Below are 27,335 nucleotides of genomic sequence, written 5' to 3'. Positions count from 1 at the left end.
TTACGTTAAAAGGCCTTGATATGGGTTTAGGGAACTACATAAAACATTTACATTAGCAGTTATGAGCCATTTGAATTACATAAATGAGGTTTGACTAAACTTCTACATTTATTTTCATAAACATGTGTAGTGACCTATTTTCTGTTTCAATTATTTCTGCTAATGCATGTGTTTTAATTTATTGAGTCATCGATGATGTGTCTTACTGATGAATCAAGACTTATTCTTCTGGCTGTTTTTTGTTTGTTTGTTTGTTTTCATGTTTTAATGTGGGGTGTATGGAACATTTGTCATTTTAAAGTGACAAACCAGTCAAATAAAAATAATAATAAAAGAAGACTTCAACATTAATGTAGTTGATGAAGTTTTCATTCGGCTTCCCATGCTGTACAGGCTCGGATTTACCACAAGAGGGCGTCATTTCTCAAGTATCAGATAGTCCAAGCAGTGGTTGGAGTTTATGAGAAAGTACCGGGTTTGTAACTTTGTAACTTGGTTTGTTCTTGAATTATTGCGACTACAGTCTGTCTGAGGCTTTTTTTTTTTTTTTTTTTAAAGACATGTATGATTTTGAAAAGAGTATTTTGTCAAACAGGTTATAAAGTTTAAGATAATGTCTGCTGAGGTTATAGTGATGATTTTATGAGGCTAAAAACTTCGCTGCTCCGGTTGACTACCAAACTACTAGAAATGTCTGCAGTTTCCAGAACTACTTGTGTGTACATGCACTGTGGTAGAACAAGTGTTAATAGGTATGTCTCACTTTAAATAATTTCAAAGGATCCACTAAAATAAAATTCACAACAGACAACAGCAACAATTCAAGTTATCCAGACATACAAAGAAAACAAAGCGAATTAGTCTTGGACACAGGTACAGAAGTGTATTAAAAACATTGTGAAAAAGCCTTTTTTGGTAGTGAAAGCTTCAGAATGTCTCCTGTGTGGAGAAACCAGTGACACGCATTGCTCAGCTGGAATTTTGACCCGTTCTTCTTCAACAAGCTGTTTTCAAACGCCAAAGATTGTGAGTCCTTTGTATGGAGATATTTAGTCGTTGCCATGGATGTTTGCTTAGGTGGAAGTCAGGTGACTGACTTGGTCATTTCTAGCAGTGTTAAGTAAAACATGTATTTAAATTACTGATTTTTGAAGTGTCATCATCTTAACATGAAAATCAACTAATCTATTTGACCGAAAAGGGGGAAATAAAACTCTATTTTCTTACATTTAAATCAGGGTGATAGTCCTAAAGAGTTAATAGAGTCTTACTAAGCACATGATCTGATCAGATCTCTACACACGTTAACAAGCTCTCTGGTTCTTGTGACTTGATTTATCTGAAATCAGAATGAAAGAAGCCAAATTGAAGCGTGGTTCACAGTGTACAAATTTTACTCCTGGACTTGTTTACATGGCCAAAAGTACACAAGCTTATCGAGCTGTGACTTGTGTTTAAAAAGAAACATACATATTAGTCATGAGGAACTCAAAGATTGCTGAAGCTGCCTTCCTTTCTTAGATTTGGATTTAAAGCAGATCTCACACATCTATCGAGAAAATAAGGTTACAGGCAGCAGTAGCTTCTACACTCAGCTTCTGTCCTGTTCAAAGCTGCACAAACTAGACAGAACCTCCCGTCATAGGAGGGAATCTAAACTCCGCAACTATTGGCTGCTGGTTAGGAGGCGTGGACTCAGAGGGCCAAAACAGGCAGACCGCAGCAACAGGGAATAAGGTTTCATAATGTGGACATACTAAAGTAACCGGCATTTCTTGTCTTCCTAACTTATTTTCATATGTTCACACGCATGTAGAGACATGTAGAATTTGTTTTAAGTGCTTGATAGAAAAAAACGCATCAGTCAAGTTGTTTCAGCCCCAGCATACACACACTGCTTCATCTGTTTTACCTGGCTGGAAGCATAGTTTTACTAACTAACCTCGGGTTCTTCTTATTTTGAATCAAGGAGATTGGATTTCTGTGATTAAGACCATAAACTCAGAAGGAAAGCCCGTATTTGTAATCACTTAATCATTTGGGTTTGAACACTTAACAGTGAATGTTTGTACTTTAATGTTAGAAATGGACAGAAAATGAGTGAAGTAATACAGAAATGTGTATCTACAGAGGTTTTCCATTTTAAAACAGGGATTGTAGATAATAACTTTGTGTCTGTATGTGTAATGGGGTTTACTGTAGTCTACTTCATTAAGTCTTTGTGCCTGAAGGAATTTGATAAGCAGCTGCTCACCCCACATCTAACTAAAACACATATATAGAAATTAAACAGGATGGAAAGCAAGAAGACATTTTGTGTTTTAAACATTTGTACAGTCTATGTGGCCTTTATCTAAAGTTTAAGAGGACATCTAGGTTTTCAGAGATGTACCATTCTGTAATTTGATGATAGACTGAAAAGTGCTTGTGTAAGATGTTCACGTCTTTGAATGTTGGTTCACAAAATAAACCTGCTAAAAAACTTCACCACAAATCTATTCCTGGTCTGTCTGTTGCGTTCCTTGATCTTTCTGTTTGTTCTCAGATGTTATCTGACAAACCTCTGAGGCCTCAAAGAGCATCTGCATTAATACTGATATTAAATTACAGATGTGTGTACTCTTATATGTCAACAAACTTCTGAGGGCAAATGATCGCGGCAGATTTTCTGGGGTATCAGAGGTAAAAGGGGTTTAATACCAAAACCAAACCTTTTCATTCCGTTTTAAATTAATGCACTATTGTGTTAGTGCATCACACAAAACGTGGAAACCTAGCTGCTGGAAATTAATGTTCATTAAAGCAATAGCAAAACCATTAGGGTTTTAAGAAGTGACAAGACTTTACAAATTCCCCTGCCAGCTTCTGAGATCTTTATTATTAATGATTGCTTTTTTTATATATATATTTCCACATACTACATTTTCATGTTTCTATAGGTAATAAAATGAGTATTTCGAAGATGACAAATAACCACAGACTTGCATAAATTTGAATCGATAAAATGAATCAATAATGTTAAAGTCTATGTTGGTTTGCGTCTGTTAAAAGATTGCAGTTCGCATGCAGCCTCCAGGGTGCCAGCCCTGATCTCTCCCTGCAGAACAGTTGAAGCCAGCTCAGCACAGTGGGCTGATCTCGGCTAAGAGGGTGAAAGGAAGAAGGAGGGATTGCTGAAGGCAGGGACTTACAGCTGCTGTCCCGCTACAGATCGTGCTATCTGACAGCGGTGCTCTCCAACCCACGCTGCACCACCTCTGTACCGCTTCGCTTTTTTTTTTTTTGGTAACTATTCGGCCATTTTTACCCACCAGCCTTTTTTGCACATATCCCTTTCTTTTTACCCAATTCCCCCCCCCCTCCTCGCATCGACTGTTTTTGTTTTCTTTTCAGGGGCTGTCCTTCGGACTCGACTGTAAGTTTTCCACGTGGAAACCCAGACTGCAACGAAAAGTTAAGAGTGCGGTGCATCTCGCTGCTGTTGTGTTTGGACTCCATGCTCTGTTTGCCACGTTTCTCCAATTACTGCCGTTTAGTAACATGCAGTTCCCGTTTGACAGCCTTCTCTACCTGCTGTGTCGCTTGCTTACACATTAACTTGCGCTTAATTTGAAAGTGTAAAGTGAAAAAAATATATATAGGTCAAACTTTGTTGCAAAAGTTCTTTTAAACTCATTTAAATTGAGCTTGCAAATAAGCTTCCTTAAATCAGTTTTTCTTGTGTGTGTGTGTGTCCTGTCATTTTATGTTTTTTTTTTTTTCTTTTCTGTGATATTGCTGTTGTACTTCTTAGCTTTCTGTGCCCTTAATGATGGATGGCTGGGTTTATACTGGAGCAGCCCAGTTCCAGGCACCTGGTCCTGCATTAATTTGAACTCTGCTAATGTCTGCCACCTCATATTTATCTTGTATGATAATTACCGACCCGGCGTGTTAGTATGTCACCTTTTAATCACTGGCTGTGATAATGGACCACACTTTAGGTTTCAATCTCTCTATTCAGGAATTCAGCTCAGATAGCAGCTTCATGCTGCCTCTGACATGTATTGGAGTGTTATAACACACCTGATAGGTTGGTCTTTCCTCGACGTTTTTAACAAACAAAATGCAATATGTAACTTTTTATAATAAGATGATTTTATTTAAGTAAAATATTGAATTGAGGCATAAATCTATAAAAACTACATCCAGTTGCAGGAAGACCTTTCTCTATATTTTCTAGTCAGCATGAGAATCTCATGAGAAAAAAAAATATAATATTGTTAGAAATATATTTAATACTGTTCTAATAATGTTTTTTACTTTTACTGTTATTTTTGATACAAAGTCTTATGTAAACATCTGGAGTAAACACTTGCTAAATGTATTTACTTTTGATTTATTTTTCATGTTGCTGTATTATTCTGCTGTCTTCTCTCCATAAAGCCACACAAAACTAACAATCTAATATTAGCTAATTAATAATTCAGGCAGACTATGCTATTTTTTTTTTAATCAGATATTTTTCCAAGAAGCCAAATGGGGTGGGAATGGAGTTTACAACTTTCTTTCAGCCAGCTGACTGGCAGTATGCAGCAGCATGTGTGGGATGGATTGTAAAGTATGTATCCGTGTTCTATTCAGCATGAGAAAACTTCCTCTGGTATCTTATTAAAAGTAGTAATTTAAATCATAGGAACGACATAACAAAACCAGTTTGGGGTTTTCAGACTGTTATCCCTGTTTTACCGTCATAGCAGAAACTGACCCATTGTGAATTGATAGAACTAAAATTAGTTGTAAAGATATTTTATTTTGTAAAGAAAAATGTCTTATTGGGGTTTTCAACCTGGTCTGTTGTGTTCACAGAGGTGATGGCCTTCATTGGGCGTGCAGTCCAGCGCCTTGTATTGGCAGCGCGTCCCCCCGTAGCCCCGCTGTGCCGGACAAGCTCTCGGTCTTACAGCACTGAACACACCAGTGAAAAGAGCGTCCCCTATGAGAAGACACTCAAACAGGAGGAAGGAGCCTCCACAGGACCCACTAAGCCTTTACCAAGGTTAGCTAGAGAGCTTAACATGTTAAGATGATACTTCAGCCAGTAAATTTTGCAGTTGAAAAGTTAGTTTCGTGTTTCTGTTTAGCAGGTATTCATGAAGGTTGTTTCAGCTCTGGATATTCTGTCTTAATACAAATAAATATCAAGGCTGATTTTTTTTTTTTCTTAAAGACTCAAACTGTAGATTTAGCATTTTTTTCAACCCAGCTTTAAAAGTTGCTTCCTGTTCCCTCAGGTCAGCTGATGTGGTGGTGATCGGAGGAGGTAGCATCGGCTGTCAGACCGTCTATCATCTGGCCAAAATGGGGATGACCAACGTAGTTCTGCTGGAGCGAGACAGACTGACTGCTGGCACCACCTGGCATACGGCCGGTAACTACAACAGAATTAATAAAAAATGTTGAACTAAAGTCTTAGGTTGTGTAAGTAAGAGTTTCTGTCCCAGATTAGGGTTTTGTCTAGAAGATAATTGTCCCTGTTCAAATCAATGCGCATTCAATCACACACCTCACATCAGACTGTTTTCTCAGGCCTTCTGTGGCAACTCCGTCCCAGTGACGTGGAGGTGGAGCTCCTGGCCCACACCAGGAACGTGATCAGCAAAGACCTGGAAGAGGAAACGGGCCTTCACACTGGCTGGATCCAGAATGGAGGACTCTTCATTGCTTCCAACAAGCAAAGACTGGATGAATACAAGCGCCTCATGTCGGTATGGACAGCGACTGCTTGGTTCTTGATTTCCTGTAATATAAAGTGCCATGCACTAATGGATCCTTGTAATAAGTGTTTTATTAATATAAAGTATTTGATTTCATAGGCTCACATACAAACATTGAAACAAAATCCAGACAGAAATTTTCATCCGCACTGTTTCCCAACAGCAGTACAGATAGATGACTTATAGAAATTGATTTTTTTTAAACACATTGAAGTGACAGGCTTAAAGGTTTTCACCATAATGGGCATGGTTCACCAGAAATTAGGGGTGAGTAAATGTCCTTCTCAAGAACTTCAGATAAAAGATGCTGAAACAGATATGAGGATAGCGAGTTTATGTCCTGTGGTCGTTAGAGAGCCTTAATAATTTGAAATAGCTTTTTATAGTTTAATTATATCCAGACATTTATAGTACAAAACCTAATCTGAACCATTTCATGCAGAATAATCAGTTTCTATAAAGACGTTAAATGCCCAAGGCTATATGTCTCAATAAGTGGTTTACTATTCATATATTAGATTTTTTTTTTTTTTTTGGAATAAGGCACAGTTTCTGTTTTTGTGCTTAAACTCTAAAACAGTTTATATATAGCCCATTATGTACCCAGTCACACACCACATATTGCAGCATATTATCTATTTAATAAAGATCAAGACAAAAATGTCCAGAATCATCAGGGTGTGATGAATTTATTTATTTTTATTATGACTGAGTGTTTACATATTTTTCATCATTACATAACTGTATCAGAACTAGTTATGGGCAAATTTAAATAGGTAGCTTTATAGCAACATTCCCAAGCTTTACACTGGATTTTATTAATCAGAAAACTACCCTGGAAGTTGGAAAACACATAAAACATGAATTCAAAATCATAGAAAATAAGTCAATTGGCATTTGTGTTTCAGCTGGGTAAAGTTTATGGCATCGAGTCCTACGTTCTGTCACCTGCGGAGACTAAGGACCTTTATCCCCTCATGAATATTGACGATCTGTATGGAACGCTGTATGTTCCCAAAGATGGCACCATGGACCCTGCAGGCACCTGTACCACCCTGAGCAGAGCTGCTACAGCCAGAGGAGTCACGGTAATTTGGGCTAATCTCTGTTGTGCTGTTTTTTTTTTTTTTTTTTAAAGGGAGATTTTTGTACAAAAATGTCAATTTACAAAATCATGCAAACACTGCTGACTTTCATTTGTTCAGCAGACAGATGGTGGCACCTTTCACAAAGCCGCAGAAGATTACTGCACTTAGAGTTCTTGATTGAAGAACACTAATGGAAAGTTTAGCGGAAAGACAAAATGAAAATGACACACAAGGAACATACTCCTTGCTTTATTATGCAATTCTGCTGCCTTAATAGAATTGTAATAAAGCCCATTCAAGAGTTTGGTGGAGATTCACAAAATCTGGACTGCAGCTGGAGAAAGGGCTTCATGATTCACCACTCACGGATTCATGAAGCCCTTTCTCAAAACTCCTACAAAAATCTTACAAATTAAATAAAGGACAATGACTGACCAACTTTAAACAGTTCTGGATGTCAAATGTCTTGAGGTATTACTTTACTGCACTTTCCTCTCTGAATCAGGTGATTGAGAACTGCCCAGTGACCGGTATCCAAGTGCGAACGGACGACCTTGGGGTCAAGAAGGTTAAGGCGGTGGAGACACCTCATGGAGCCATTGAAACTCCGTGTGTGGTGAACTGCGCAGGTAAGACTCAGAGGAACTTCACCTATCCTTTTGACAATGTAGCACGTTTTTATGTTGCTTAGAAAAATGTCAACACATTTGGACGAGGTTAAAGGAAGCAGCATTGGAGAATTTTGATTCTCCAATGCTGCGTAGCATTTCGGTAAAGTTTGTTACTTACAGGTGTGTGGGCCACCAGACTTGGTGAGATGGCTGGAGTCAATGTTCCTCTTATTGCCATGCATCATGCTTATGTGGTGACAGAGAGGATAGAGGGCATACAGGTGAGATTTCTATTAATTATTATTTGCTTTGGTTCACCAGACATACTGTTACAAACACTGGGCCACTTGGTTTGTAAGTTGAAGCTTTCCCATGTATCAGGTTAACATGACCAGCAGGGGTCACTATGACCAAATAAATTACTGCTCCTAATTTTCCAAGCTGTTGTTGGCATGTTTGGAGGAGAGAGAGAGAGAAAAAAAAGAGGTTAATTTGTATCTATTATTATTTGTGCTTGCTTTGGCTATGCTTGTTTACGCTACATAGCACCCGAGAGACATGAAATGTAAAATGCTTCAATGTATCACTGCAGTTTCCGTCCATCTTCTGCTTGTTTAATGCAGTTTGTGTTCATATATCCTCTTCCCCGAGAGGCTGGTGGTTTTAGAGTGGGCTGTCAGCACTGTCTTGTGTTATATAGTTTAAGAGAAGCTTAACAAGCATTACCTCTCCATCATGCACACAGACGTCAGCCCACCCACTAAACAGATGTCAGGGAATCTGTTCCCAGTGTGTGCAACTTGTCAGGTCAAGCGCTTCACGCTGTCCATGCGTCTGTATTTGTCATTGTGAGGCTGCTGTGGAGGTCTTTGTATGTTTCTTTTTTTTTTTTTTTTAATCTGTGTGAGTGTTACAGTGTTCAGTATTGATCACATGGAGCTGCCACACTGAGCTGAGTGCAGAGGAGGGAGAGGACAAAGGAGCAGTTTGGCTTCCGTTATTTGTCGTGAGCGGCTTTTAAAATGTCAGCTGGCTTGCTGGTATTTTGGTTTTGTACCCAAAAAGTCGATGGAGTCTGGGAAGGATGAATACAGACCAGACGGTTTTGACACGAAAAACGATTTTGCAGAAAGATGCTCTGGCACACGAGAGTTCAATACATCTGTCCAGTTTTAGAATGTGATGTCAGGAGCTTTGAGTTAAAGTGTAAAACAATTTGAAGGTCGATTTGATATACGTTTCCAGTGTTGTACATGTTTAGTCTGTGCAATAAGTGGTTCTGAGATCAGCTCCCACAAAAACAAACCAGACTTGTTCATATTGAAAGTTTTCAACCTAAAACATTGGAGCCAAATTGCCAAATGTAATCCTTACTCATTAGAAATAGTTTTATTTTTCTCCTTCTCTCTCTGCTCTTTGGTCCTGCTCTGCATCCATAAGGCCTCTTCTTTAACTCCTCTTGAACTTGGGGTCATAGTTCAAATATTATTTGAGTTGTAAAAACAATATTTTGTTATCATGGTTTTGCGTCATAGCAAGTCATATAACACACTTTGAACAATCTTGGATGTGCGAAATCCTGTTGCAGTGCTTGCAGCTAGCATAACATTACAGACACTACAACTGCACCAAGTATCAGGAGTTTAGTTTTAATGCCATTACAAGTTTATTTTGTTCATATTGGGTGTATCACACATTTTCTGAGCTAGTTTGCTTTGTTTGCATTTGGCAAAACTGTTCACTGCAACTGGACTGCTGTTGAGACTTTAAGTCACTTAATAACAAAGGAGGAAAATTGAATAAAGATTTTTTCCTTCATTGTTTATTATCCGTATCGAATATTGACTAGTACAGCTTTAGATGCTTTCGTCTCCTTTATTAAGTGTTAATATTTTCAGTATTACCTACTAGAATGTACCGTAATGAGGAAAACACACAATAACTCTAAAGACTAAACAATTAAGTGGGAATTATAAGTGAAAACAGTTTACATCAGATGCCCTTGGCTTGCATCTGAGAGTTCTTCCGACTAATTTCAGCTCTAATTACTGAATCCTTTAACTTTTCTTTTCACTTCTTGCAGAACATGCCAAATGTCAGGGACCATGACGCATCGGTGTACCTGCGCCTCCAAGGTGATGCTCTGTCTGTGGGTGGTTATGAGCAAAATCCCATCTTCTGGGAGGAGGTAACCCTAAATATTATGCATTGTTCTTAGATTCTGTCTGGAAAGATCTCGCATCTCGCAAATGGAAAAGCCTGCGATATGCAGTAATGATGGTAAATGTGTGATTTCCATCAAAGTAATATTAAAAAAAAAAAAAAAGTTCATATCTTTATACTTTGGGTTCGCAGCAGACATACAGACATAATGTGTGCGCTCTTCAGCTACTGGAGTTCAACACTTTGTTTCCATTTTAGCAAGGTTTTATTGAAAAACTTGCTTTTGACTGAAGTCTGCTTTTTTAAAGTGTGAAACAACTTCTTAATTAATGACTTGACAATATCCCAAAACTATTTCTGTTGCATTAAGTAGCAAGTGTTACCACACAGTTGCAGTCAGACAGAGCCGCAACGTGTGGCTACTAAATAATTAGCTAATGTGTGTTGTAGTCCTGGCAGTTTATTGTAATTTGCATATTATGTATAGGGATTGTTTCGCCCTATTGTAAACTAATAGTGAATTGTAGTATTTATATTTTGAAATGGTCAAAAAAGACTGATAACTCTAATTGTTTTCACATTTTTATACGAACAACTGAAGCAAGTTATAATTTCGGTTTATTACATTTTTTTTTTAGCAAATAAGACAACTGTTTCCATAGCAACACAAACTAAAGGCTCAGGTGTCTGTAGGAACTTGTTTGTAGGTGTTTTAACATGTAACCGAATCTAATTGGTTTCCATTTTTGGTACTAAAAGTGACAAAATTAGATTTTCAAAGTTTCTCTTTCTTTCCCTGTAATAAAAACCAACCCAGTGAGGGAAACAAGGTTGTTGTCCACAAGAACTGTCTTTAACAAGAGCACAACATACTTTCCAAAGATCAGTAAACTCGTGTGATTTTAATGATTTTTCTTTGATTCGCCCAGAAAAGTTTACTCTCTTCACCTTTTTGCGTCAGAGATGGCCCTCATCGAATTATTTATTTCAAAGTATTTCTTCTAAAAATTTTAAATTTCAATAAAGCCAGTTGAGAAATAAACCGATTCTAGAGGGGTTAGCTTTTGTTTTGCCTATGAACTAAGAAGTGTTTTTCTCTATTGGATATGTTCTGTAACATCAGAGGGAACAAAGCGGTGTCAGTGTGTCTTTTGCACATTTATGTTGGATTTAGCCCCTCACTCCCTACAAATCTCTGGTTCTTCAAAGCAACTTAATCCCGCGACAGGAACATTCACAATTACACGGAAGACATTAAAAAGACGTCTCTTTTTTCAGGGCCTTGATGATATCTTCTTGCTTCTTGCTCGACCTCCTCAGCTTCTTCCATTTCTGCAGCCTGCCAGTCTGCATATTCCTCTGTGGTTTTTATGTGTGAGAAGATTTCTTTGTGCGGTGGCAGCTTCTTTTGTTCTCGTTTGGTAGCTGAGGGTTTCTTTGATGTCTAAGGCGGATGGAGAGGGGGAAAAAAAAAGGAGGCAACACAGAAAGGAGAATTAGTGGGAAAACAGTGAGAATCGATGCAGAGCGTGATGATAAGCAGGACCGATGGGTCGGAAGGGACTTGGAAAGCTGTGCTGCTCCCCAGATGCTCCAACGGAGTTCAAATATGTTTGATAAAACTGCTGCACAGAAAAAAAAAAAGCAGGCTTACTAAATTCCTTTTAGATGATCTAAGTTGACATGATCTATGTTGGATGCGAGGTGATTACTGCTTCTATGCATACACAATAGGCACTGAAGGTTTAGTGCAGCAAGTGAGTTGGAGAGAAGCAAAAAGATGAAGCTCAACTGCTCTCTATTGAGTAAGACGGGGATTCGAACATGCTAATCAGTTGGACTTTCTTCTTGGGTAGCCAGGATGTGGTTGATTTGTGGGATCTCGTTAAAAGGACTTTAAATTACAGGAAAAGTACAACGTGGAATTTTAGACATTTTAAAGCTGTAACCTTTTGACGACGTGCCGCGCCTTCACACAGGTTACAGATCCATGGATCCTAGGTTGAGGGAAATTTAAACTCTGCACCAAATTGAATCGTTATTCATCTTGAGGAGAAACTTTATTCACTGTGCCGTTTGGGTGATGTCTCAGGCAGTAGGGAGAATCAAAAGTATTGTTTTGGGGCTATAAAAATGGAGAGGTTTCACATTTCTTTTGCTCGCTAAAATTTATTTGAGTTCATATTTGGTACGAGAAAAATACAAAATGGACCCCCCACCCAAAAAAACAAAAAAAAAAACAAAACTAATTTTCTGTTTCCATTTTTCATCTTTGACTTGCTTGCTGTCATGGAGTTTGGATTTATTCCCAATGTTTCCTAATTTCCCAGGTGTCAGATAAGTTTGCCTTCAGCCTGTTTGACCTGGACTGGGACGTATTTATGCAACATATCGAGGGAGCTATAAATAGAGTTCCTGTTCTGGAGCAGACCGGTATCAAGTCCACTGTCTGTGGACCAGGTACAAACTCACACACTCTCGCACATAATGATTTATCATGGACTCATTGCAGAGTCCATAGTAAATTTGTTTAGGCAAGTAGTAAAGTGGACCGTTAGCAGCTGTTGGATTCTTTTCATTACAGATGAGGATTAATTGGTGTTAAGTTCCTGATTCGTCCTTTTTAAGCTTCTAAGCAGAGAGGCCTGACAATTTGAACCAAAATAGGAGAGTAGGAAACTTCACATTAAAGTAGCAACAGCAGAATAAAACAAAGGCTTGCTTAAAATGATTTATTTAATAAAGTGATTACCAGCACTAGTCCTGAAGGGCCGATGTGCTGCAGATTGTAGATGTGTCCTTGCTGAGATACACCTTATTAAAATAGCTGAATTACTTCCTCAGCATATCACCTTGGTCTGCAGAGTTCTGTTAATGAACCATTCTTATAGCTCAGGTGTGTTGACTCATCAGGGAAACATCTAAAATATGCAGCACACCGGCCCTTGCCCTGGTTAACCAGAGCTTTGTGAAAATGGCAAAATACGATGAAATACCTTTTATTTTATGTTTTATTTTATGTGTAAACATTGCATCCATACATACTGTCCCATGTTTGTCAACAATTTAACTAATCGTCCATCAGTCCATCTGTAATTGCACGATTTAAGCCAGTCCACTGGAGAAATATATACTATAAATTCATAATCCACTTTTAAATTTATGCTTAATAAAACAGGCCACAATAGACAGAAAACTGGGTGTGGAAAAATAGCAGAATTTTAACTATGTAAAAATGTCAACTCTGTGGTTTTTACCAGAATCTTTCACCGCTGACCATAAGCCGCTGATGGGAGAAGCACCAGAAGTTCGAGGTTACTTCCTGGGCTGTGGCTTCAACAGTGCTGGTATGTGCTGCATCAATTTAAAGAAACAAGAAGAAAAGGTATTTTTCTAAACTTCACCTTAAAGTTAACCGTTGAAATATTTGATGCGGAGCTTTACCTGGAGAAATCTGAAATGACGCATGAAAGGCTGAATAAACTTTTTTAAGAGCGCAAACGGGTAAGCAGGAAAAACGAGGTGAAATGTTTGGATGCTTTTAACAATCTTTGACATGGACTTATATCTCTGTGTACGTGGGCCAAGGCACAAACAAATATTAGAGAGGACTTCATAGACCACATACACAGTCTTGTTCATGCACAAGTCACTCCATTACTGCACTGAGCCTCTGACATTAGCCCTGGAAAAATATCAGTATCTAAGAAGTGTGTGACAGAGAGAGGAGGCGTAAAGGCTGAAGTAATCAGCAAGAGCTTTAATAGGCAATTGAAAGAAAGCTTTTTCTCTGCAGAGAGCCGTGGGGTCAAGCACACAAGATGTTCCGACAAAAGATTGGGGGGTTGGAATAAAGTTGAGTTCTGAGTGGGCCTCAGTAAAGTGTTGTCACATATTACATAATACTGTGACCTTTTGGCATATTAATATCTGGTTCTGTCCATTAACCTGAACATTATGTCTAGGTAAGGCTTTGTCAAGTACTATTCTCCTTTGGGGGGGGTGGGGGGGGATTGTACAGCTCTTGAAATTGTTTTGTTTAAAATCTAGAAGTGGTTTGAAGTTGAGATTTGTATGGAGATGTTTTCCCCTCTTTTAAGGTACTGCTGTCGCAGTGATCTGTTTCCTGTTATGAGAAAACATGTAAAAGTCATCCACATGTACTGGGACCTGTGGTAAACATGGCAAAAAAAATCTTAAAATAAAACTAACTCCATCAGTAAAATGAAACACAATACAGGGGCCGACTTTGTAAAAATGCTTTTTTTGCGTAAACAAAAAAAGCATTTTTTTGTTTTTTTTTTGTTTTTGTTTACCCAAATCTAATATCACCAATTCTTAAGGAAAAATAAATCATTTTACACAGGCACCCTGGAAAGAAAAGGGAAGGAAAAAATCGAGTTCTGGTGTGAGTGGAAGCAGAAGCACGAGGGCTTACAAGCAGACACTCGCACGTCAGTGTGGTTATCTCAGGTGACATTTATCTGTGACACCTCGCCTCGCTGGTTCTCACCACTTTGTCTGGGGTGAACTCCATCATTCTCCTCTCACCCTCCTCCCTTTTGTCTCTCAATCCATCCACCCATCCATCCCTCCATCCAGCTGGCCTGCCAGCCGTTCAGATTTCCTCCCAGGCTCAGAGTTGACTGTTCCTGGCTGCAGATGAGTGAAGTGATGAGAGATGGAGGAAGAGGACGTGCGGGGAAAAGATGGAGGGATGGAGGGATGCTGCTGCATGTTAATGTGCACGCAGCACACATTGTGCAGCACTCGCAACGTATGCAAATTACAGGCAACGCAGCACAAGCAGGGGGGTTGCTACAGGGACCCAGCTCATTAACCCAGCAGTTCTGGGACTCGGTGGATTACAGCGTTGGGCTGCCGTCGTTTGTTTGGTGAATGGTTGGAAACAAACAGAACACTGCAGCTGTTGGCCAGATGACGAGGTCAGATTGCTCAGGGGCTGCTTTGAGCAGGGGTCAAGTGTTGGAATAAAGGTTAATGCAGTCCTCTGTGGCTCAGTCGTATGTCGCACAGCAGCTGCGGCGGCAAAGGAAAATGTGGCTTTCTTCCTTTCTTCAAATTAATTAGACTTTCTCTCTGTCTTTCTGACAAGTTGGACCATCAGGCAGGTGGAAAAGGAGCGGAGCTTCGGCTGCTTGTTAAGGTTTTCTCTTGTTTTGCCTTCAAGGCCACAAGCAACAGAAGCTTCATCTGGAAACAAAAGGTTTCTTTAATCTGGAAATTTTTATATCCATATATCTCGTTTACGAAAGGTTGTCAACAGAAGACAAACTAAGCATTATGTCCTGAAGCCGAAGGCGAGAACTTGAGTTTGTGGAAGACAATTTTTGGGGGTTTTGTGTGCACATTGAATGCCTCACAAAAGCCTCCATTCACCTGCAACCACTTACCTTAACATATTTCTGCTGATTTTACGCTGCAAGATTATGTGTTTGACTTGCGAATTATATCATCTATCACACGAAGCCTCAGTAAAATACATTGATGTTTATGGTTACACTTACAATACTATACGTTTTAATAAACACTTTACATGAGTTTAAAATGAATCTGTTTCTAGCCTCACGAAGTGGATAGCGCTACTTCTGAACTAATAGTTGTTGGTGTGCTTTAGAGCAAAACATGTAGATTGTTTTTGCTGTTTCCCCTCCCCCCCATTTTATTGAATACTCCAGTGCACTAAAAGGAAACGTAGGTTTCAGTTTGAGTTTCACCTAAAGACTGTTAGGTTAGATCAAATCAGCAAAGTTGAGCTGATCTTAAATAACATTTCAACGTTCCCAACATCTCCTCTTTGTCTTTTTCCATCAGGTATGATGCTGGGAGGTGGATGTGGCAGAGAGCTCGCTAAGTGGATCATACATGGCCGGCCAGAAAAGGACATGTATGGATACGACATCAGGTATATGGGCATGCATTAAAAAGACTCTTCAATGGCAGTTTATCAAATGGCACCAGGAGCCACAGCTTGCATTGAAGTCTGGAGCAACTTCTTTACTGAGCACTAAATCCCTCTCCCTCCTTTCTCTAGACGTTTTCACAGTTCGCTGACAGACAACGCTCGCTGGATCAGGGAGAGGAGCCATGAGTCGTATGCAAAAAACTATTCTGTAGTGTTTCCCTTTGATGAGCCACTGGCCAGCCGTAACATGAGGAAGGACCCTTTCCATGAGGTACGGCAGTTACTCATTGTGTTTCACCAGCATTTACCGACTGACAAATAACTTTAACGAGTCCTGCTCCTGTTAGGATGCCTCGCTTGCTTCAAAGTTATGCTGGGTTTTTTGCTCCATATTGTGCTCCTTATGAGAAAGAAAATGAACAAAACGTTTCCTAAGAAGTTGGCCATCTGGGTTGGATTCAAAGTAAGCATTGACAAATAGTTTTGTAGGCCATTTCCTGTGCTGCCAGTTTGCCTGAGACTGACAGTGATGAAAAGCTGGCTCAGCTTATCACCTCCCTGGTTCAGTGAAACTTCTTATCTGGAATGTCATATTGCAGTTAGCAAATCATTTCACCCCTTTCAAGTCACCAGGGCATCTCCCGTCAACTTTGATTACTTCCACTATTTTCATAGATTGCATAACTGTCTTTCTTTTTTTTTTTTGTCTGTAATTTTGCCTTGTCAAGCACCGACACTGTCTCTCTCTCAGTGGGTTTGCCTCTCACATTTCTTCAGTCTTCTCTTTGCCTCCTCTCCGTCTCGTGGCTGATTCAAAGTGATGGCATAAGCGGCGCAACTTAGCTCTGCAGTGACTGCGTTTGCTAATGCGTGACTATAAACGATCCACTCGGCTCTGTTGGATAAGCTGTGGATGTTTTTCAGCTTAGTTTCTCTCCTTGGCCTAGCACAAACTCTTAATGGATTTCACCGCCATGTTTCACACACTAAAGAATCACTTAGAGACATACTTTTTTTAAATATTTATTTAACTTTCACTGTTGGACTATTACCCTTGCACTTGCATGCATGAGTTTTCTAGAACAAGTTATGGTCCCATAAGTTTCATTTGTGTCCCGAGCTTGATTTATTTAGCTTCCGTAACACTTTACATGCATACATAAAGCTTTCTGCAGAGGTTCATTAAACATGGTGCAAAATAAAAACAAAAAATGAAAACTAAAGGGGTGATGGAGGAGTTATTTAATGTAGTCTTTTGACTACATGAAGAATTAAAATTGTAGCAATGTAAAAAAAAAATGTTTGAAATTTAAATTCTAACTCTTATATTCTATACTTGACAACTTAGATCCTTGAAGACGGCTTAACCTGCCTTAATGGGAACACTTGTATCCATTTTTCAAATCTGAAATGACACAGTGTTGTAATGCACTACTGCTAGAAGGTATGCTTTAAGGTATGACCAGGCAGGCAAGCTGTCTCTGTGCAAATAATGAGACTTTCTACTTATAGGAGGCAATATGTGGTTATTTCAGACCATCAGCAAGTCATCTCTGACACTGCTGCTCGCACGCTTTCTCCACCTCGGTAGCACAGATGGTAAATATAGCTCAGCGTGGGACGTTTTGGCAAAAGACAGACAGCTTGATGCCTGCTCGGGGGAGAGCATAGCACAACATACCTACCAACTGTGGGCGACTGTCAGTTTTAGCAAGGAGGATGGAGAGTCTCGAAATATCTTATCTGAACAGTGTTCAAAAATTAGGAAGTGTTTCTCCTCTGTTTCTGCAGCCACTTGATGTAAACAAACGTGGTACAACATTTTATTTATTTATTTTTTATCAGTTCCTCCATTAGTGGAGAAACTTCATTATCTCTTCTAAATGCAACAAATGTCAGCGACTGTCTGCAGTAATCATTATGTCTGCATTTGTGTTGGATCAAGTTGATGGACTGGCCTTTTGTTTCATTAGCTTGTTGATGCAGACAGATCAATAGACTCAAGGAATAACATGTTGTTAGAGCAGCTCTAAGTTACTAAAATTGGTCCTGGTCTGTAATCTTGCTATTGCAAGAGATAGATGGATCAATTTTGTGCAAATAATTTCCTTCAGAAGTCATATAAAAAGTAAATAGACTCCAGTTACTGTTTTGTGAGGGCCTCTGAGGTTTACTAGAGAATATAAGTGAGCATGAAGACCAAGGAGCGCCGCAGAAAGGCCAAGGCGAATGTTGTGGAGAGGATTGTAGCAGGGTTAGTGGCCCAGTCAAAGTCCGGATCTAAATATAATTGGAAGTGTGTGACAATACTTAAAAAATTGCTGTTCAGCAACCCAGTCTGTCTGAACATTTAGTTGGATTTCACTTTGTGCAACAGATTAAAGAGGGTTAAATGCATATGCATGTATTTTCATTTCACTTTGAAATTACTCTCTGCTTCGTGTTGACATGTCCCATGAAATTCACTATTTCAAAATCAACAATATTTTGTTTTTTTAACCACGGACTTGTATTTTCAGAAAACACTGACCGGTGGATTGACAATATTCTCAGCTTTGTTTGCCCTCTGTGCATTCTGTAGCGATTTGATTTGTTTTTGTGTTTATTTCATCACTCCAGGTGCTGACAGAGCAAGGTTGCATGTTTCAAGAGAGGCATGGTTGGGAGAGACCCGGCTGGTTCAACAAAGACGGGCCGGCTCCTGTGAGGCTCCTGCAACAAACACACACTACCACAGACTTACTGCTTGTAGTTGCCATACTTTAACACTGTGTTTGCATGTCTTGTTAAAAAAAAGCCTAAAAAGTACGATTACTACGGAGCTTACAACATTAGGAATAACGAGAACTACAAATACAAAGAACTCCTGGGCAAAGAGTACACCTTCGACTTCCCTCCGCATCACGATGTGGTAAGTTACAGAGAGCAGAAGTGTTTGTGTCTGGAGTCAGACAAAGTTCAACGGCTTGTTTTCTCTGTCAAAACACAAGTTAGTCTGATGAGTGTGAATGTTTACTTTTCAGTCCGCAGAGCAGAAAAATTGAAAGACTGAATGAATTTCTGTCATAAACAAGTAATGGTGGTGGGTACCAGCAGTGGCTTTAATGGTACATAAAGAGCTTTAAACCTCCAAGCTAATTTAGCAACTTGACAGCCACTCTGGGAGTGAAATCTGTGATTTTTGCCTTTAACTTCACTCCCCTGATGAATTCTGCTCTTTGTGATGCAACCCCGATTTAAGCCTTCTTCAAAATAAGAAGATGGCGACGTATTTTTTATTATTTTTCTTTAGCGAGTGTGTTGAACACGTGTGCTGAGTTTTGCTGCTTCCGATGCAGATTAAGAGTGAGTGTCTCTCATGCCGACACGACGTCGCCGTGTTTAACATGTCCTACTTTGGGAAGTTCTATCTCACCGGACCAGATACCAAGAAAGCAGCCGATTGGCTCTTCTCGGCTGATGTCAACAAGAAGCCAGGTTAGTCGGGCAACTGTTTGAAGAAGCACACGTGCACACACACGCACACACACACTGCTTACCTGAATGAAATGAATGATTCATGACGAAGCCTCTGCAGAATTTGATGACATGCTTAGGGAGTGATTCAGCCCTTTCATTCAGGTGTGTTGGTTTCTGGGACACAACAAAAACATGTAAGACACCGGCCCTTTAAGGCTAGAGTCAGATAGAGCGGGGTTATGCATGAACTGTTTGTATTTGTAAAACTCTTGGTTTTTTTCTAACTTAAAATGAAGTTTGCACGTGGATTAACGAAGCAAATTATGCAAAAAAAACAAAACGATTTTTTTTATTTATTTTTACATGGTTGCAGACAATGTGGAGAAACAGTTCTCCACCATTATGAACAAAGCACTGTAGAGCTGCATGTGTCTGTGCAAGGCTATCCTGCCATGTTTCCTTTAAATCCAATATCTCATACTTCTCTGATCATTTTATCTCGGAGGCAATTACGCTACATCTCCCTCCAAGCCTCGTTAGATAATCCTCTTTGAACACATTTGTATTTGTTAACAGTAATCACTCTTTTAAATTACAGCTGATGAAGGCATCAGCTGCACATATTTATCTGTGACTGCAAACATTAACTCTTTTGGGAAATGGATGAGCATTAAAAAAATGGTGTCACTTGTAATTAGTTATAGAGTTATTTGATTTTGGAGGTTTTCTTGATTCTTTATAACAAATGTCTTTGCAGTAAAATATGCCACCTATGCTTTGGCACATATTAGAGTCATCCGGCTGTTACTGAACTTGTTTCCTGTCAAGTGGTGTGCTGTAATAATAATTAAAAAAAAAAAAAAATTGGTCATACATATATTCAATAGAGAACATCCAGTTGCAGAGTTATTTATGGTATGATGCTCTTAGGAGAGAAAATAAACCATGGATTTGGAGTGATTTTTGAGGGAAAGTAAATATTTAAACTCTGAGCTTGCACATATTCAAGGCTGCTCATATATATAGTGCATTACATAATTCTTCATATTCATTGAATTTTTTTCACATTTTGCCTCAAATTTTGATGCATGATTTCTTGCAATAGCTGCCCAACAGGCTTTCTTCCGGGTTTAACCTGCGTTTCGCTCCATCCATTTTCTCACTGACTTCGACCAGCTTCTTCTGTGGTCCTGCTAAAAAAAAGCAACTCTGTCGCACAATGCCGACTCCACAAAGTTTTACCATCAGTACGGCTTGTTGAAGCTCATGTGCACTGTTAGTTTGGCGCTTTAGCCAAAAAGTTGGACTTTGCCCTGATGTGACCACAGATCTTATGGTTGCTGTTCCCCACATTGCTTTTGTCAAACTGCAAATGGGACTTCTTGAGTCTTTCTTTCAATAATGACTTTATTTCTTTTCCACAGAAAACTAGATTTATGAAGTGCCTCACTCATAGTTTTCCCACCTGAGCTGTGAATCTCTCCAGTTCCTCCAGAGTTATTATAGGCTTTTGACTATTTCTCTGGTTAATGCTTTCATTTCCTGACCTGTCAGCTTAAAGTTACAGTACATAACTTTAAAAAATATGTTTTTTTTCTTGCATATTTGTTAAAACTATCACTTTGTCGAGATAGTAAAGTATAAGCCAGATAATCTGTGAAAAAAATCGAACTCTTTTGTCTTCTCCCAGTGTTTCCAGTACTAGCTGCATAAATACACCGCTTAGCAAATACATAAAAAACATATTTTTGTGAAAGGTATGTACTGTAGCTTTAAGTGAAGATATGCCACTCTTTCCATTTTCAGATTATGGATTGGTATGTGCTCTGTGAGAACGTAGAATCGTGTTTTCTGACCTAAGTAAAGGGGCTAAATGCAAATTGACACTTCTAATTTTTATTCTTTTACTTAACAGGCATGCACTATTTTGTGCTAGTCTGTCACCATAGATCCAAATAAAATGCATTGAGGTTCATGTTGACCATGTGGTGACTTTTAAGTAAGATCAATAGGCATGAATGCTGTTGCAAAGCACTGTAAATAAGTATTCACTGACAGGTGTGTGTGCATGTTTCAGGTTCCACTGTGTATACGTGTATGTTGAATAAAAGAGGAGGGGCGGAGGCCGACCTGACGGTGAGCAGGCTGGAGCCGGGCGCTGCCAAGCTGCCGCTGGCGCCGCAATCAGATGGTGAGAAACAGACTGACGTCCTCGTTTTGAGGAACTTCACCTGAAAACACAAACCAAAGAACTGAGCCGAAAATGTGAAGAGATGTGAGGGAAGAAAGAACATGGGCAGAATTATTACTTATTGCAATCACAAGTGAATATCTTTACCCAAATGCCAGCGTTAATGAAAGGAACTTGAGTAGGATAATTTTCTAAGCTTCCTCGATTTATTCCATCAGCACGAGTAAACAGGAATGAAAAAGTCAAGTTAAACAGTTGGATGTGATCACATCTGCATTGTTATATTGTTTAAGATGTTAGCTGGCGTCTTCATACGACATATAACGAGAAGCTAACTAATCATGTTGTATTTTTCTGCTGGCTAACTGTGCCTAATCTTCTCAAATTACTGGCCTCTCTTGCTCCAGGTGATGCATACTACCTTGCCATTGGAGGCGGAGTCGCCGAACACAACTGGAACCACATTCGGACGGTTATTCAGGACCAAGGCTTCCACTGCCAGCTGACGGACCACTCCGAAGACATGGGGATGATCAGCATCCAGGGGCCTAAGAGGTGGGACGAGGAAAGAAGGTGGAACGGTCATCATTTATCCCTACTTAAGAGAATGGGGAAATCATAATGTAGGTCAAATTTATGATTTAGTCATTGAACAGTAAAGATGGCTAAACATCACAGATACGCTATTTTGTTTTTTTTTAATTAACAGCATGTGAGCTTGTGCTCAGAGTAGATAAGCTGCAGAAAAGACGACTGGACCAGGATTTCACAGTACAGATGGACAGTAACCTAAAACAGCAACAAAAAAAACATCTTATAGTGAGGCTAGAATCATTTGCTTGATCTCAATCTCAAAGAGCTACAGCACAGAAGGAAACGCTTCAGCATTTAGTAATGTAGTGCAAAGGAGGAACTAATCCACTGATCTACATGCCAGCAAAACATTCTCATCAGGGTAATTTTGTGAAACGACAGGGTGGTGGGCGGGTTTGGTGCCCGTCTCCAGGCGGGCTGCCAGCCCATCATAGGGCAAAAGCACCTCAGTTAAATTTATTTTCTATGAATTATTCAGAGTACCAATAACTCTGGCACCAGTTACTTTTGTAAAATAAATATAAACAAAATTGCAGAGAATTTTTGTAAATATTTAATGTAGAAATACGTAATTGAATTAAAGATTTAATAAAAGATTAATATATTTTAAGATTTTTTTCCCTTATATTTAACATTCATCATGATGAATGTCCAGAAACCGATCAGTTTTTTTTATTTTACTGATAAAACCTGCCAAGTCCATGACATGAAAGGCGTTTTAAAGGCTTGTTTCCTGTTCTTTGTTACTCTCTTCCTTCTTTGTTGTGTTTTTCACTCATTGTGAACATCTCCTCCATTGTAAATGTGTTTTCATCACATTGAATAAAGTTTCACGTGTAGAACTGTCCTTGTGGTTTAACCGAAGCCGTAACCTTTGGTTGGTGACTCGCTCAGGTAAAAAAAAAACAGAATGCTGTGAATAACCGGTAGCCCATGTTTGTTCTGACTTCCTCCAGCATTTCTTTGTTTTTTTTACTCGCAGAGCAAGCAAGGCCAACTTTACTTTTTCTTGATCCCATTCTGTAACTTTTCCTTCTCTCTCACCTCCTCTCCTCCCCACTTTTCTGCCCTCTGCCTTTCTTCTTCCCGCTCACGGAGCTGCAGGGTCCGTCCACCCCTGTTCTCTGTGTGGGATTTGTCGATATCTTTTCCTGGAGGCCTTTCTTTTTTTTTTTTTTTTTTTTTTTTTTTACCCTCTGTTCTCCTCGGTTCCTTTTTTTTCTCCCTCTGCGGTGATCGAATAGATCTCCTCGTTTGTCTTCTCTCACTGTTCCTCGCTTCCTGCTTGGTCGACCTATTCTGAGTCACCTTGCCCCCCTGCTTTCATGGTCTTCCTCACTGATCTGCTTACGTCAAGCCAGGAATAATTATTTCAATCCCGACTGTAGTCTAGCAACGACAAGTCGCTTCATTTGTTTGTGGATCTTTTTTTCTAACTGTGTGTACGAGATTGCAGTTTGTGTTGTGTCTCTCTCTCTCTCTCTCCTTCTCTCTCTTTTTCTCTTTGCCTCTCCAAAGTACCATATTCATGTCTTGCCTGGTTGAGGAATTTCATAAAATTACTCTTCCTCTGTCATGTTTTTGCTAACTGATGAAGCAAATGGATCCCAGTAAAGCTTGAGGAGCATGAAGATGTGTTCACAGTGTTTACAGAGATGTGTTGGGGTTTTCTCTCCCGATGACGTCTCACTTAAGTTCCCCAATGAGAGGAGTCTTAGATTTTCTTTCTCTCAGCTTGGCACCATGTTTCAAAGTGTGAAACTAATACTCAGCCGCTTGTTTAGGTAATTATTAACAGTATGCGTAATTGATAGAATCATGAAACATCCCGTGTGTATGCAGAGCTGAGAAGTCAATGCTAAATGGACAAAAAAAAAGAAATAAACGACAAGAGCCTCCTTTGCTTCCTGGCTCTTTAATTCTCTTGAGAAAGTTTGAGAGCACAGTTTGAGGTAAACATCAGCCCGTATTAGCTCAAGAATAAAGCTTTATATTTGTCCATGCCCACATCCTTCTATATCTGTTACATCACTTGCTTTCTAGAAAAAGGGACTTGCACAAAGCTGCAGAAGCAGAACCTCAGTCATTCCACAAATATCCACACGCCTGGCTTCCTGCCACACCATGGCAAAAAAAAAAAAAAAAAATCCTTAAAAAGATGTTTTCTTTGTCTTCCCACTCATAAGCATATGAGGCCAAGAGAGCAAAAATAAAATATTTATTATTTTGTGTTGACTCATCATTATGTAATATTGATTTCAGTGTAGCTTGCAGGAGGAACGATTGCGTATTTTCTCTTAATTCCAGTGTTTCCTGTTTGAGAGACATTTTAGTGACATAGAAATCAAATAATAACTCTCTTTAATAATAAACTTACAGCTTAGAATTTACAACTTTGTGCATTTTTTTTTTTTTACAATTGTTTTGCACATCCTGTTTTTAGTTTTACACCAACTTTGTAAATCAGATAGCACAGAACATATGCAGATTGTGAAAATGCCCATTTAGTCCAGCAGATGGTACCAATTTGTGCATATTGTTGTATCAGATTGCAAATTTTTTTATCAGCCACAAACGGTGAGGAGCAGAAGTGATGAAGAACACAAAGAAGAGTGGAAGAAGAAAAATATTTTATAATTTGGCTCCATCTAGACCTAACAAGGTGCATGTGCCTTAACTAACTGAGTTTGAAAAGTTTAAGGACTCAAATGGTGTAACTCTGCTGTACTTTATTTAGCCTTTCTGTTATCTGCTGGAAATATTGCTCTCCTCTTTCTTGCAGCCTGAATGAACCACAGATGTGTTATGAAAATGAGGGTTCCTTTTAAATAGATTCTTATGTCAAGTTTCTTCTCTTGCTTTTGTCTTTAAACACTGAACTAAAAGTGGAAATGACTAACGTCAGCCATCAGCAATGATTGCGAAATGATAGTGGTTTGAAATCGTGTGTTAAACGATCAGAAACAGATTGGATTTTTACATTTCTAACTGACTAGTCACCAGTCGGAGATGTTGACCAAATAGTCACCAATTCATCTTGCGAGCTGATTTCAATGTACTTCTCTTCTGTTTACTCAGTCCAGCAATTTTTGGTATCTGACTTTACATCTAGCTTGAGAATGAAAAATAAAACACAATCCCATGTTTGCGTACACTTGGCACATCTGATTTGGTCAAACATAGGTTGAATGACTAACATAGTTTGTGACTCTGTTTTTTTTTTTTTTTGTTTTTTTTTTTGCCTTAACAGTCGACAAGTACTGCAAGAAGTTTTGGATGCAGATCTCAGCAACGAAGCGTTTCCCTTCTCTACCCATAAGCTTGTGAACGCAGCAGGATATCAGGTGAAAACGCTAAGAATCACACTCGGTCATCGGCACCAGTCGTATGCTATTGAGTAAAAGTTTATTACTTTTGAGATTTGCTGAATAGAGATTCCTTATTAATTGTGTTGAGGGAGAATAAATGATAGTTCTTACTAACATGTCAAATCAGTCCACATATGAACTGGAAACCCCAGTTTAATTAAATGGGACATTTGCAGTGGTTTATAATTGAATTGTTAAAGTTTTATACCTGCACATAGCTGTATACGTTACTCCTATTGAGGCTTAATGTGTTTTTTAAAATGTACTCTTATGATTTTGGCATCAAAATAAAAAAGACAGATTATTATAGATAATATAATGGATAGTAGCAATTACTATATTGCACTATTTTAGCAGGGATGATTGTGGCTTTCTGTTACATTCCAGTCTGTCGCATACTCGTTTAATAACTCTGTAAGGTGTCTGTGATTTGACCTGTGATTTCTGACCTTCTGATTAAAAGGAGAGAGCGTTGCACTCATTACAGACTCATGCAGCGGCACATATCGGCACACTCAACCTCAGTCTGTTTTACTTTCTCTTGCATAAATTATGCAAGGTCCCGGCGATTGCGATCTGCATCTCCATTCGTCGCTGCAGGAGCGTGTGGGGATGTGTGCCGAGCGAGGCGCTTGTGTTGTCTTCCAGCTGGTTGTTGGCCTTGTCTCGGTGACAGTTTAATGGTTGCAGTGGTGTTTGTGTGAGCAGAGCTCTTCCTGCCCCTCCGCACCCCCTCACAGCTCATTAGACTCTCTCTCTCTCTCTCTGTCTGTTTCTGTTTTCCTAACTTGTCAGCGGCAGCAGTTGCGCAAGCATACACATTTATCTGTATAATTTCATGTCATGCTTCTGTCTGTATGTTTGTTTTTTGGCTGCCTGGTGCATGAGTGTGGTGGTGTGTGAGGCATGCATGCATCTGGTGTGTGTTAGGGTCTTATGCTCAATGTACTAACCTACACTGAGCTTGGAGATGTGCATATGGTGCCTGCAGTGATCCCTGACTGGACAGATGGACTTTCTGTCATTGCACCAACTGCGAGAACCGTTGGAGAAGTTTCCTTTCCTCATTTTTTTTTTTGTCCCCTTCCACATTTCCTTTCCTGCTCATGTGGTGTGTACTATCTTCTCCTGTCAATATTTTTGCAAAAATTTTCCTTACCCTCTTCCCTGACTCTCATTCATTTCTTTTTCTGTTTCTTGCTTTTCTTTGTCCAACTAGATATGCGAATGAGCGCAGATGAACCCTCGTTGTGGCAGCTTGATTCTCCACACAAATACCTCCTCCTCCGTAACCCTCTTTTCTACGCGGTCTGTCATCCAGGTGCGAGCAATGCGTCTGTCATTTGTCGGAGAGCTCGGCTGGGAGCTCCACATTCCCAAAGACTCCTGTGTTCCCGTCTACCGTGCTGTCATGGCCGCCGGTGCAAAGCGTGGCATCATCAATTCAGGCTACAGAGCAATCGACTCTCTCAGCATAGAGAAGGGTAACGTAAACAACTTAACATATTGAAATTCAGCTCAAATAATGATTTCCTCTCAACATTTGTTTCGCTGCAAAGTCGGTTTTAGGAGGGGAGGTCTTGATGCTCATAAGCCCGTATTCCCGGTTTCTTAATTAAAATTTCTTCAGGGTACAGACACTGGCACGCTGACCTTCGGCCTGATGACACACCTTTGGAGGCGGGGCTTGCCTTCACCTGCAAACTGAAGAGCTCCATCCCGTTCCAGGGCCGGGAAACGCTGGAGAGACAGAAGGAAGAGGGGCTGAGGAGGCGTATCGTCTGTTTCACCATCGATGAGTCAGTAGATACTCTGTCTGAAGGCTGCAATTAAGCCTTCAGCAAAATGGGAAAAAAAGTTTCTTTTTTTTAATTTTTTTTTTCTTTGCTTAAAATTAATATGCAGACATGAAAATGATGGAAAATTGCAGTATTTCATTGTAGTATTTTATGTCGGTTATAAAAAATTATTTTTATTGCTGTACTTTGTTTGATCATCCATCCGTAGTTGGAGCCTTAATCTGTAGAAATATCTTCCTTAGGTTGATAATGATTTTTTTTTTTTTTTTGTATCATGTTTTTCTAAATGAAAGGAAGCGCAGAGAAATCTGGAACTCTCAGTTAGGAAAGCATCAGCCTAAAATTAAGTTATTACTCCTTTTCACAGATTCTCAACTTTT

General features: G+C 39.4%; 1 protein-coding gene across 2 annotated transcripts in view; it reads left to right on the top strand.

Moving 5' to 3' along the window:
* Positions 1–3,083: 3,083 nt before the first annotated feature.
* The window catches only part of sardh (sarcosine dehydrogenase), a 29,722-nt gene continuing 5,470 nt past the window's right edge, over positions 3,084–27,335 (top strand). Inside the window, exons 1-20 of one of the 2 annotated variants that reach the window (XM_015033890.1) lie at positions 3,084–3,415; positions 4,849–5,038; positions 5,274–5,410; positions 5,569–5,747; positions 6,665–6,844; positions 7,350–7,473; positions 7,636–7,736; positions 9,539–9,643; positions 11,949–12,078; positions 12,879–12,965; positions 15,454–15,544; positions 15,674–15,815; positions 18,164–18,247; positions 18,342–18,455; positions 18,883–19,021; positions 21,081–21,194; positions 21,602–21,749; positions 25,039–25,132; positions 26,478–26,640; positions 26,787–26,955. In XM_015033890.1, coding sequence (XP_014889376.1) covers positions 4,854–5,038; positions 5,274–5,410; positions 5,569–5,747; positions 6,665–6,844; positions 7,350–7,473; positions 7,636–7,736; positions 9,539–9,643; positions 11,949–12,078; positions 12,879–12,965; positions 15,454–15,544; positions 15,674–15,815; positions 18,164–18,247; positions 18,342–18,455; positions 18,883–19,021; positions 21,081–21,194; positions 21,602–21,749; positions 25,039–25,132; positions 26,478–26,640; positions 26,787–26,955 — 2,486 coding nt within the window. In that variant the 5' untranslated portion in view covers positions 3,084–3,415; positions 4,849–4,853. Of the gene's footprint in view, positions 3,454–4,848; positions 5,039–5,273; positions 5,411–5,568; positions 5,748–6,664; positions 6,845–7,349; positions 7,474–7,635; positions 7,737–9,538; positions 9,644–11,948; positions 12,079–12,878; positions 12,966–15,453; positions 15,545–15,673; positions 15,816–18,163; positions 18,248–18,341; positions 18,456–18,882; positions 19,022–21,080; positions 21,195–21,601; positions 21,750–25,038; positions 25,133–26,477; positions 26,641–26,786; positions 26,956–27,335 lie in introns of both variants that reach the window. The other variant, XM_015033895.1, reaches the window with a different exon arrangement.

Source organism: Poecilia latipinna, unplaced genomic scaffold, assembly GCF_001443285.1.
Source record: "Poecilia latipinna isolate Pla-1442-1.1 unplaced genomic scaffold, P_latipinna-1.0 Scaffold16, whole genome shotgun sequence".
Taxonomy (NCBI): Eukaryota; Metazoa; Chordata; class Actinopteri; order Cyprinodontiformes; family Poeciliidae; genus Poecilia; species Poecilia latipinna.
This window is presented reverse-complemented; position numbering and strand designations above follow the sequence as displayed.